The sequence below is a fragment of the Musca autumnalis genome, unplaced genomic scaffold (genome assembly GCF_047663935.1).
Source record: "Musca autumnalis isolate F117 unplaced genomic scaffold, ASM4766393v1 scaffold_4, whole genome shotgun sequence".
In the NCBI taxonomy this organism is placed as follows: domain Eukaryota; kingdom Metazoa; phylum Arthropoda; class Insecta; order Diptera; family Muscidae; genus Musca; species Musca autumnalis.
The window spans coordinates 160,229,415-160,243,324 of record NW_027411977.1 but is presented as its reverse complement, the minus strand read 5'-3'; the positions used below and the strand labels follow the sequence as shown (position 1 = coordinate 160,243,324).

The 13,910-nt window shown below is 36.6% G+C and overlaps 1 protein-coding gene across 2 annotated transcripts in view; it reads left to right on the top strand.

The window, feature by feature from the left end:
- Positions 1 to 13,910, top strand: part of Vps13D (vacuolar protein sorting 13D) — a 672,569-nt gene that overhangs the window by 415,928 nt on the left and 242,731 nt on the right. For both annotated transcript variants that reach the window (XM_073982994.1, XM_073982993.1), the window contains exons 12-13: positions 3,170 to 3,326; positions 3,381 to 6,851. In XM_073982994.1, the coding sequence (XP_073839095.1) occupies positions 3,170 to 3,326; positions 3,381 to 6,851 (3,628 nt within the window). The remainder of the gene's footprint in view (positions 1 to 3,169; positions 3,327 to 3,380; positions 6,852 to 13,910) is intronic.

The window sequence follows — 13,910 nt, the reverse complement described above, 5'->3', positions numbered from 1 at the left end:
CTAGATTTAATAGTATAACCCTAGCGCCTTAAGGACAGCCTGACTATCCACATAGACTGTTACTGTCCTACCTGCGTGGTCCGTCATTCCTACCACTAATTCTAGGGCTTTCATTACTGCAAAGACCTCCGCCTGAAAAACACTTCAGTTTGTACTGAGCTTAAACGAGCGTCTGATATTAAGCCCTTCGCAGTACAACCCCGCTCCAGTACCTTCATCCATCTTTGAACCATCAGTAAAGATGGGAAGGCTATCGGGTAGTGGTCTGCCCTGCTCCCATTCACTCCTGTCAGGGATTATTACATTCGCTACAACAAAGTCCAGTGAAGCGAAATGTAGTGAGTTTCATTCCTCCCGTTGCATCGTGGAGATTAAATGGGGATAGAAAAAGCAACATCTTAATAGCGAATGCCTTGGTAAGAATAATCAGTTATGGCTTCTAAACCTGTCAATAAAATGAAAATTGGTAAATTCTGTACTCCAGCCGAAGCTGTAATTAATTTGAGCATAACACCAAAAAGCCGACAGCCATGGAGAAGAAGTACCTGGAAGATTATATCAAAGGTTAGACACCCAATCTATCACCTTCCGAGAAAAAGAATAAGGCCAATCAGCTCCTCTGGAAGCATGCACCTGATTTTGCGTTCACGAAAGAACATCAAGGGAGATCATCAGTGGTCAAACATGAACTTAATACAGCTGAAGCTAGACCAATAAAACAGGCTACAAGGAGTGTGCCACAGGCCAAATGAAGCGAGGTCCAAAATCTGATGGCGTGTCCACGGTGCTCCACAGTGGTGTTGGTCACGAAGAAAGATGTAGACACCCGATGTTGCGTGGACTATAGGAAATTAAATTATGTCACCAAGAAGGACAGCTACCCGCTCCCAAGAATTGACGACACATTGGACACCCTAGTCGGAACGTTATGGTTCACTACCCTCGATTTGCAGAGTGGATATTGGCAAGTAGAGATCGCCGAAAGAGATAAGGTGAAAACAGCGTTTGGCGTCAATGGGGTCTCTGGCAAATTAATGTCATTTCGTTCAGACTCTTCCACGCCCCGGCTACTTTTGAAGGGCAGATTGGCAGGTGTTAAAGGGTATTAACCGGAAATCTTGCCTAATTTACCTTGATGACATCATTGGTATGGAAAAACGTTCGACGAACACCTGAAGAACTTAAAGGATGTTCTCCATGCACTGTCGTCGGCATCAAACATTACCATAAGTATCCATATAGCCGGCATTTCTTCTTAGAACGGGGTACTCTCCAATTCAAGAATCCGGAAGCTCAACTGGCACGATGGACTTTAAAGTTACGGCTTCAGCATCGAGCACAGGGAGGGTAGAAAACATGGTAATGATGACGCCCTGTCTCGTCGACAATGTAAATTAAAATGCAGGCATTGCTCAAAGGCGGAGGACAAATTCGGCGTTTGCATTTTGAATTCGGCCAAGATTGGACAACGGAACAAAGAAAAGATCCTATTCGGAGTAAGATAATTTCGGCAAAAGAGGAAGTAAAACGACCTAGTCTTTTGAAATCATATGGCTCAGTGGAACAGTATACTCCTAAAATAGGGTTGCTTATGTCGTAAATGGGAAAGCAAGGATGGTAAAACCAACCGGAACCTGTTGTCGTTCCTGATTCCAGACTTAAGAAGATCTAGACGGATTTTCACGATGGTACAAGTGAACGAAAACTGGGAATAACCAAGAGCTCCGAAAAGGTAAAACAAATATTTTACTGGGTCGGATGCCAAAAATCGATTGCGGAATGTATATCTAATTGTGAGAAGTGCCCAAGGTCCAACACATCCAGCAGTACAACTCGGGGGCACCATTTGAAGTAATAGCAATGAATATGGGTACACTGTTCCCAATAAGCGACTCTGGGAACCGTTATGTATTTGTGGCTATGGACTACTTGAGCAAATTACCGGAGGTTTATGGCATCCCGAATCAAAAAGCCAAAACAATTGTAAACGTTTTCGGCCAGAATTGTGGGCAGACACTTTCTATCGCCTATGCAGACACTTTACGGCGTACGACTATCGCATGGGCAGACACTTTCTATCGCCTATGCAGACGCTTTCGACTATTTAGATTCATTTAAGGCGTGTACAGCCTTGAACTAATATAAGGCATTTATCAATCTGATGTTTATATGCAACGATGGTGGAGTGGTTAGCATGTTCGCTTTGCACTCGTAATGTCCCGGGTTTGATTCCCAGGCCAGACAACATACAATTTTTAAAGTGACAACATTAACGTAGACGACAATTTCAACTAAGAATAGTTCTTTGAAAACATATGTACGGTGGAAAAGTAATTACAATAATAAAAATTAAAAAAAAAATAGAAACAAAAAAATGGAAAATAAAATTTTTTTGAAGTCACGATATCGACTTTCGCAAGTAGTATCTTGGGCGTGGTTCATTTCTTCCCGCACGGTTTGACTTCATCGATAAGAATGCGAGCTTACAGGTTAGTGTTTCTATCGCTTGGTAGTGACTACATCGGGTAATGTGTGATAGAAAATGCTGGCAGGGAATGCACACATAGGAAATAACGTTGTAAAGTTGAGTCGTTCATGAACGAACATTTTCAAAGAACAATTTGGTCAAAATAATGAACGGAGCAATATGCACTACATTCGGTTCGTTTGAATTATCGGCTCATCTCGTTCAGTTGGCTCCTCTCGTTCTTTTGCAACTCTCGTTCCTTTTTCTTTTCTCGTTCTTATAGCTCTTGTTTATTAAATTGAGCTAGTGTTATCTTTCGCTCTATCTCCCTCTTACGATGAAAAAATTAGTTTTTTAGTTTTTTTCCTGTTAACATCATTACGCCTAGGTAAATTACAAAAAAAAAAAAACAATTGAATGTAGCGCTTTTTAATTTATATGTATAAATAAAAAATATAAGTATATTATTTTCAAATAAAAATGAATTTGTCTATATTGAATGAAAAGCGGATATATAAAACATTTATTTTGTTTGTCTTTAAGACTGATAAAAGGACTGATACAGAGAACGAACGATATTCACAAGGAAATGCTGAACAAAGAAACCTGAAATAAGTTCAAGGAGTCATTATTAATACATTTACTGTATTCATAGATACATAAACTAATATATTAATTTGATAATTTCTTTTTTCATTTTAGACTAAATAGTGGCATGCCAGAACCAGAAAATTCAAGTCGAACATTAGAGAAAGATGCACAGCTAGTCATTAATATGTCGTCCGTGAAATACATCCACACGAAACGATTCATTATTGAATTGCATTTATTTGTTAAAGAACTGTTGCAATTGCAATCGGTATGTGTAATGAGTATCTGTCGAATTGACCCACTTCATATATTTTATTTGCAGCCAGTTATGAACCGCATAAAGTATAACAGTACCGGTGAAAAAAATCGTAAGAACAGGTCACAAAAAATTGGCCTAGAAGTTCATGCCGACTCCCCAATTATTCTACTTCCGGTATCATATAACAGTAATCATATGTTGATCGCAGATCTGGGTAAGATCACTTTGCGAAACTGTTTCAAATTTTCCAACGATATTATCGGCCTTGATATACCACGAACAACTGTGTCGGAGTCCAACGAAATTATTGATTTAATGAATGTTGATCTTGTAAATATTAACCTTTTAACAGGGGAGAGAGAAACAAAAAGTGTTGCACGTACTTCTAACGAAATTGAAAAAATATTGTTTGCAGGCAATTTTTGCATTGTCAAACTAGGCGACACCATTTTTAAAGAAACATGTCATTTAAAAATCCAGGTTATGAGAAATACGGAATCGGATATTAGTCACAATAGCCCAGATATTAGTGTCAAAGGAACTATTTCAGAGCTAAATGGACTAATAAATTTACAACAATATAAATTGATACGAGGTTTCTTAAACTATAATCTCGGGGAAACTATTGATGATGTCTACTATAATTATAAAATGAATTTGAATGAATCACTTGAAATTTTATCATCGATGTCTAAAGTTAACGTCTCGCAAAATGTATCCAGTGTATGGAATACACTTTCTATTCATTTCATACTTGATAACGTTACAATTTATTTGGCCGAGCCAATTGCGAAACAAAATTATAAAAATGGATACACGAATTTAGCTTGCATTAAATTTGTGAAATCCAATCTTGAAATCGACTCCTTCAGTGATGGATCACAAGACATAGATCTAATATCCACTGAAATACTTCTTGTGGACGCCAGAGAAAACGATTTGGTTATGGCTGAATATAATCATTTTAAAGACATTTTGAAACCATCTGATGACATTTCCTCCACGAATACTGTACAAGCGGAAATTCATAGCCGCAAAAGAAATGGATTTTCCAAATACACTATTTTGTTAAATAATATGAGAATAATGGCGTTACTGGACTATTTAGAGAGACTGAAGAACTTTCTAAATGAAGAGCCTTATATGTCTACCACGTTAGAGGACAGTTATAAGACAAATATGAGAATTTCAACCACTACAAATCCGATTCAACATCACATACCTACAAAGGGATTAGTTTCATCAGATGACAGTGCAAAATATGAATTCGTTTTAAATATAACAAATTCCGAAATCGTATTTGTGGAAGATAGTTCCCAGCATGACTCAAATGCAATTATTCTTAAAAGTACAACCGTATTTTCTTATAAACCGAATAGCAAAGTTGTTCCAATATCTATAGACATAAATCATCTGGAGATCTTTTCCTGCATATTGGGTTGTGAGAACGAAAGTTCTTTGTCAATAATAGACCCTTTTACCCTAAACATGGAACTTCGAAATAACTGTTTGCAGATTTCCGTCCAAAATCAAATTTTTTTAAGGGTATCATATAACGATGTCATGCTATTTTCCCGTATGATGGAGTCAATACCCAAGCAAACTGTAAATGCCGCTAAGCAATCAAACATTTTGGAAAACGCTGAATTATTTGCACCGTTAATCACAATGGGCTTTAAACCGAGTGATTGTTTGGTAGCAATGCAAATAAATAATAACAATATAAACGAAGCAGCCATCTGGTTATCACAACAGAAATTCAAAAGTAGTAATACATTTTTAAAAGTAAGCAGTATGACTTTCAATGCGAACAGTCTATCGATTTGTATTATAGATGATTGTTTGGACGCGGATGTACCACTTCTTGAGCTTTCCCTATTGCATCTAAAAATAGACCAAAAGTTTGATAATTTAATTGACACAAACCTTGTCAAATATTACGAGGGTAAGGTGGAAACAGTGATGTCAAGCAGTTACTACAATCGACATCTGAGTGGTTGGGAGCCGATTATTGAAGCTTGGGAAAGCGTCGCAAATTGGAAATATTCGAAATCTAATTCTAATCATTTAAATTCGCTTGACGTTGCAGTCAATAGCAAGCAAATAATGAAATTTAACATTACTACTACTCTCATTGAACTGACAGAGCTTGTTCGAAAAAACTGGACTGAGGACTTCTTTGTTCGGTCAAGCTCTTATGAAACTGTGAATATTAGACAAAGAAATCCATTTGTGCCATTTGCACTAAAGAATTTAACTGGAGAGCCACTCATCTTTAAAATATTCTTTTCACATGCTGGAGGTATTACTCGTACGGAAGTAACACAACAGGACCTTATGTGTAATTGGATATCTGTACAGCACAATGAAACGGTTCCCTTTGATTTTGGCCCTCAAAGTAAACTAAGGCATTTGGATTCACACAAATTAAACATGCATCAGATTCTTGTTCAAATACATGGGTGGACATTGATTGGTCCAATTTCTATTGACAAAGTAGGAACATTTTTCCGATATGCTAATCTCGATATGCAATACAGTAAGAAGACAAGAATAGTGTTCGAAATTTCTCTAATTGGCTCAGCCCAAAAACTAATAACGGTTCGTTCTGCACTAAATGCAGTAAACAACACCAATAAACATTTCTTTTTGCACCTGAAGATAAGAAATGAACATGAAAGTGCAGTCATGTCAGTTAACCCGCATCAGACTGTAACAATACCCCTACGATATGTGGAATCATTAATATATATAAAACCTTACGCTGAAAACGATCCCATGAATAAAATATATGGTGCATTAAAAAATGATGTAAATGGGTCGTTTAAAAAATATCAACTTCAACAATTTGAGGAAACTGGATTCTGCACCAGGTCATTATCGTGGCAAAATTGCATAGCTCTGGATTCTGTGCAAGATATTCACTCATGTTTTTTGCCCAACAAAGTTCCATTTTTTGTGATATCGGAAATAATAAAAGACAAGTATCCAACCCGAGATGGTGGATCTTTGCCGGGACATACAATACAAATTTTGCCCCCACTTAAATTAAAAAATCTGCTTTGCTGTGACATCCTTTATAAAATATCCGGACACACCGAAGGCAGGATTGACGCCTCAATGGAAATAGAGATATATTCTATTGATATTAAGGAATCATTTTGTTTGTGCCTCACCTTAGACAACTACAGACTTTCAGGACAAATTAAGATTCCTATGAGCCACAGCGGTATTGTAGAACCGAAGATCAAATTAATTGACATTCTTAATAGAGAACTCTTCTTACGAGTTTCTATACAATCATTCCCAGGAAAAGGAATGGAAATCTATATTGGGGCTCCAATTTGGATTATTAACAAAACAGGTTTACCCTTGATATTTAGACAAGAAGGTACAAGCCAACTAGCTTCAGGGCAATTCGAAGAACACGAACATGCTCGAGAAGTATCGCCACTTTTGTTTTCATTTTCCGATCAGGAAGGTTCGCCGCTACTCGAGTTCCGCCTGGGAAAAAGTTATGGAGAAAATAATCCGGTAAGTAAATAAATATCTTTAAGGAAAGTTAGGAAAGTTATGCAAGATCATCAGTAGAAAATAGTGATAAAACCAGTGTTTGAATTTTCATTCAGTTTTTATAGCAGTTAACTATGATTATGATGTGGAAATTCTATAGCACAATATCTTACTCCTATAAGGACTAAAAAACAACTCTATGCTATACTAGTAAAATGCCCGCTACTTTGTAAGCGGAAAAGGAATAATATACAAATAAACAATATTTAATATGGAGAAAACAGAAAATTTTGATGTACTATTACCTATTTCAATTGATATTTAATTTCTTTCAAGTACTGCTCGTCGTATACGTTTTGTTCGAATTTCAAAAAAAGACCTCTACACTTCAACAACGGCCTACATTTTAAATTCCAGTCCATGTTTTATTAGAACGGTATGGTTATTTTGAAAATTTTATCCACATTTTCCAACCGAATTTTCGAATTTGTGATATCAAAATGTAGAAAACCATTATTCAGAAGATGTTACCCTATATAACAGTTAATTTTTGAGACATTTTATTTTAGGCCTTTTTTCTCAGGATGTAAAAACCTTCTTGTAAAACATTAGCCGCATAGATCCACGTTTTCAAATGAACTTACTATAACGTTTAGAATAGACAACAAAGATAAAAACAATTTTTTTTTGAAAAGGTACGTTTGATTTTTTGATTTCAGTACATTATTTAACCTAGAAGCAATAGTACATTATTCAGTACAATTTTTAAAATCCAGGATCTTAGCTCAAATATTAAAGTTTTAGCTCTACTTGTTCACCCAATGTCACTGGTATTACATGTAGAAACCGTTCATACATTTAAAGGCAGATTTAAATAAACATTCTGATCCAATCTCAACAGTTATCCTCATAACAAATTTCAGTGCTTCAATATTAAGTATTATGTAATACTTCTAGTACACTAACTAACAGTGAACCTGACAAATCAATAATATATCAGAATTTCCCTTCTATTCTTTAGCCCAATACCAAATTTATTGCAATTTTCTACTTTTCACGCACTAATGATATAATTCCATCTTCACTGCTACACCCAACGTCAAATTTAATAGCATTTAGTACATTTCGTATTTTTCAATAAATCATCCAGCCCTCAGCCTAATTTTAGAATTTGTATGCACACCAACACCAACACAATCCCTTATACAACCATTCGAAATTCCACCTATATCCCATCGTGCAACACCAAACTGGTACCAAATTTAGTACTTATAGTATATATAAGCTTCAAAAATTACTTCCTTTTATCCAAAACTATATCTTAACCGCGATTTAGTATTTTTCGTATACATTAGTACGAATTTCCAAAACTTCCTCTCTATCTCCACTCTAAACTAATACCGAATTTCACAATTTCAGTTCTACCCCTTTGCACAATAACAATTTGGACCAAATTCTGTGCCATTTAGTAATTTTCGTACACTTATTGTACGTAAATCCACAACCACATCCATATCTCAACCCTACACACCAACAGCGGCTATAATACCAAATTTCCCAATTCCACCTCTATTCATAATTCCATTAATACTTTTCGTATGAAAGTACAAATTTCAATAACTATCTCCAACAGTAATTGCGAATTTCAGGATTCCACCTCTATTTAGTACCATTTATAACTTTTCGTACCCATAAGTACGAGTTTCCAAAACTTCCTCAATCCCACACTCCAACAGTAAACTTAACTCCAATTTTCAGGATTCCAGCTCTATTCGTTCACCCAAATATATATATTGTACCAAATTTAGTACAATTTACCTCAATGCTACACTCCATAAGTAATTTTAAATCATAAATTTCAGGATTCCAGCTCTATCTGTCCTCCCAAATCCAAAATGTACGAAACTTAGTACCATTTTGTACTTTCCGTACCCATAAGTACGAATTTCCAAGACTAAGTCAATCCTACAGTCCAACAGTAATCTTAATTCCAAATTCATTCCCCAAAATCCAAATTGTACTAAATTTAGTACTTATCGTACCCATAAGTACGAATTTCGAAAACTTCCTCAATCCTACACTCCAACAGTAACCTTAATTGGAAATTTCAGGATTCCAACTCTATCCGTTCACCCAAATATAAATTGTACCAAATTTAGTTTTATTTAGTACTTTCCGTACCCATAAGTACGAATTTCCAAAACTACATCAATCCTACACTCCATAAGTAATCTTAATTATAAATTTGAGGATTCCGGCTCTATCTATTCACCCAAATCCAAAATGTACCAAACTTAGTACCATGTAGTACTTTCCGTACCAATCGACCTATCACATGACACACTTTTCAGATTTGGATCACAATACATAAATATGAAACAAAAATCAATATGGGTCTATTTCTTCTTATAGCCTCTATATAACGGTACCAACCGTATATTTTAATCTACTATTTTTCACGAATTGGTATTAACTTGGCATTTGGAGTTCCCAGTGGTCTTCTTCATGTTGGGATCTCTCCAATAAAACGTGTACACGTCTGACTTTTCTTAGCCGGCTACACAAGAAGTGACCCCAAGTTATTTATTATCTTTTTTCTATATCATATTATCTTATCTACTACATTTATCTACATGAAATATATAACTCTGTGTGTGAATACGGCTATGCGTGTAAATCTCTATGTTTCATTAAATATATTAGGTATGTTCCAAATCTACTACAGCACGCCCAACCTGACAGTCGTGACCGCCCCGGTCACACGGGGTAAAGTTAAGTAAGCAAAGGTAATGTATCAATAACAAGTTAACAAACATATTTACAACACTTAGGCTAGGACTATATACATACAACTAACTACTACTATTATATACTGTACGAGGCAGAGCAGCCCTGGGTTCCGTTATCTGGGTCATCGGCCTTCCATAGCCGCATGTTGCATGCTTCTATCACCCCATCATAAGGAATTTAGGTGATCTGGCAGTTTTCTATATCTCCGACCACATATCGGTCGTTCGGCAAATACCTTACGCACGGTATAAGGCCCTTTAAACTTTGGTAAGAGGGTCACTAAAAAGCCTCCTGGCCTAGGTAACACGCAGTGTCGCAAGGCGTCATTTGACTTTTTCTTGAAGGTTTGGCAGTTTTTAGACTATCGTACTCAGGACAGTTTAACATACGACCATGTATTGAGTTGTTTGCAGTGACTTGGAAAAATCACTTTACGAAAAAAGTGGAATTTACTTGTGAACATTTTTGTCCGATAGTTTTTCACAACTTCCGTCGTGAAGAATCACGGCAAGAGTGCATCGATCAAAATAAAACTTTGTATGTCGATAAAGGACCATCCTATGGCTCTATGAAAAACTGGTTTAATGAATTCAATTGTGGCCGACACTAGCCAAATAAACAAAGTTCGTGAGTTTCATCCAAAAACGGCCGTTGTGCCAGAAAAAATTAAGCAGTGTGTGAACAGATAATGCAAGAGGGAAGTGCTATATACCATGAGATAGAGGCACCCTTGGGCATTTATTCCACCAACTAACATTTGATATTGCATGAACGCTTGGCGGCAAAAATTGGTTTTTCTCGTAGGATCTCCTGTCGAACGGTGCATGAAATTTCGAAAAAATACGATTGCGGCGCTTCAAAACACGTTTGTAAGATGGATCCAGGTACCGAATCATGGACCTATGCGTATGAACCCGAAAAATCACAGCAATCGCCAGAATATGCTGTAAAAACGTTCAAAAACCATGTTTTGGAGGTGTCTCAATCAAGCCATTGTAAATAACCCAAGACATGGTCGTATGTAAAACTGTCCTGAGTACTCTTATTCTCAAAACTGTCAAACTTTCCAAAAAAAATGTCAAATGACGCCTGGCGACGCTGCGTGTTGCCTAGGCTAGAAGGTTTTTAGTGACCCTCATATTAGCTTTTTATTAATTCCTATCGTGGTGTCAACATTTTTTAATTACCACAAAATCGCCCACCTTAAACGAATTCACCCTACATCCCTTTTATTTGGACCTCTTTTCGTTATACTTGTCCCCAATGGACCTATTCACTGTTTTATTGAAAGCGAACATTATCTTACTAAGTTGCTTTACCCAATCCGCATGTACAACCAGTTCGCTAAGCATCGCTAACATTCCAACTAGGGTTCTATTTACCCGCTCGACTTGTCCATTTGCCTGAGGTGAATGCACCGCTAACTTCACATACTTTTCTCCTCTAGGAATTCCTTGAACTCCTTTGACGTAAAACAACTACCCCTATCCGTTATACACCTAACTGGTCTATTGTATAGTCACAATACTTGAGGAGCGCTGCCTTCACTTCCTTGGTGCTCGTTGTGAGGACCGGGTATAGCCTAACAAATTTCGTGAAGGCATCAATCACGACTAGGATATGTTTTCTTTTGGATTGAAGCTATGGTAATGGACCCAGGTGGACAGTGTAAAACGGTTTGGGTTCCTTCGGTATGCTATGCAGTGCCCTTGCGTTTGGTCTGTGGGGGGGCCTTCAAACATGTTCCTTTGTATTTGTCTATTTTTTGTTTCATATCTGGGAACCAATAATGGTAATGGTTAAGTTTTCATGAATATTCCTAATTACTTCGGTTTCCATATCCTTCGGAACACAAAATCGCAATGACTCATCAATCTTCCTATGTACCACCCCGCTTACAATATCGTATCCGTTTACCGGTCCCTGTTCCAATTTCGCTTTCAACACTCTTATGTCTTTATCCATAGCCTGCGCCGCACATAGCTGAAAATCTATGTCCTCTACTTCTTTAGGGGCTATCAATCCTTCGTCTTCGCCTTCTCAACTCTGGATAACGCGTCGACATGAGTCATCTTCGTTTCTAGTCTATGCAAAATCGTATATATAAAGCTCTCTAAATCTAGTGCCCACCTTGCTATGCGACTGTTAATGTTTATTTTCGCTAACGTTAGCGTAAGCAAATTACAATCGGTTAATATTTTAAATTTTATCCCTTCTAGATAAGCTCTGAACCTTCTCAAGGAGTAGTATACTACTGGGTGGAATTCCCCATCATCCTGCTTTTGCATCAGGGTGGATCCGAACCCTTCCGCGCTTGCATCGCAATGCAGCTCTGTTTCTCTATTCGGGTTGTAAATTGCCAAAATCGGGCCTGACGTCAAACAGCGTTTCAAAGTTTGGAAAACCTTTGTACACTCCTCGGTTATTACGTATTTAACCCAATCTTTTGTTAACTCATACAATGGCTTCGCTATTATTGACCCCTTTACGAATTTTCGTAAATATGAACACAAACCCAGAAAATCGTGGGTACTTCCCGATTGCCTCCACATGTCCCTCCGATGGTTCAATAACTTTCCTCGACACCTTGTACCATTTTTGGATTTTAAGTTTCAGCCCGTACGTGGCTAACCGGTTCACAGCCTTTCCCAACAAGTGGACGTGTTCTTCCAGTGCCTTAGATGATATTACAATGTCGTCCATATATACACTCCGGTTCATCTGAATAGAATCAACCAATATTTGTCTACAAATACCGTTATATCTGACGAAAGGAGAGGAATTGCAAATTAAAATTTTGTGGATATGTAGAGTATATAGTAGTCGATATTTTCAATACCTAACATGTTTCACATATGCGTTATAACGGTACTTTTTACTCGCTTTATGAAAAAATGCCAAAATATTAGCATTTTTTAATGGTTCACCAGGATAGATCCACCCTAAGAATTTACACAAATCCTTTGTTAGATGTGGTAAACTTTAACAAAAAACTATTTATAATTATAAATAAATGCCGTTAGTGTTGATTGACAACAAATATTGTTCAAAAATTTGTATTAGGGTCTTGAAATTTGATGAAAATCTAGGCTTAGAGCTCCAAAAAATATTTTTACGAAGGAATCGGTAGAAACAATTTATAAAGACAAAATTCTGTACTGAATTATGTTCAAAATTTTCTATACTACAATAAAATTACAAAAAAAGTCACATTTGATAGGTTTATGAGTCCTAAACAGAGGAAATATAGTAAGGATAATTCAAAATTCTACCTTTCCCATCCAAAATTTGATATTTTATCTCAGGGAAGTGAATGCAAATCGATGGGTTCCACCCAGTTTCGTTGGCAGTGGACATCTGCAGGTCCAAAAAATAAAGAAAATTCCACCGCCGAACGCTCCATCTCACCATCAAGTCCTTGGAATTTCAAAATGTTCTAAGACATTTGATGTGAAGAAACAGCTTAGCGATAGGGAAAGGCAGACTTTAATTTTTTCGAAAGGACAGGGTTTAATTTTGATGGTTATGATGTTCACACATCTTTTCCTCATAGTATAAGTACCGAAAATTTTTTCTGATCCGTTATTACACAAAAAATAGCGCCTATGTTTCTGTGCTTTCCTTGTCATGCGATATCTTCTAAATCAAGGCCCTTGATGTTGACATGAAGCGTTCGGCGGTGGAATTTTCTTTATTTTTTGGACCTGCAGATGTCCACTGCCAACGAAACTGGGTGGAACCCATCGATTTGCATTCACTTTCCTGAGATAAAATATCAAATTTTGGATGGGAAAGGTAGAATTTTGAATTATCTTTACCATATTTCCTCTGTTTCGGACTCATAAACCTATCAAATGTGACTTTTTTTGTAATTTTATTGTAGTACTAGCGGACCCGGCGAACTTCGTCTCGCTATTAAGGAATAAAATTTCATACAAAAACTCAATTTTCGATTTTTCCAATTTTCCGACTTTTCCAGAGAGATTTTCCAAAATTTTCTTCCGTAAAGACCTTCTCCTCGAAAATACGAATAACTGACAAAAAATTTTACAGAAATCGGCCTAGCCGTTCTCATTTTATGAATTACTATACATTTTTTTACACCATTTTTATATATATAGATAGAAAATTTTGAACATAATTCAGTATAAAATTTTGTCTTTATAAATTGTTTCTACCGATTTCTTCATAAAAATATTTTTTGGAGCTCTAAGCCTTGATTTTCATCAAATTTCAAGACCCTAATACAAATTTTTGCACAATATTTGTTGGCAATCAACACCAACGGCA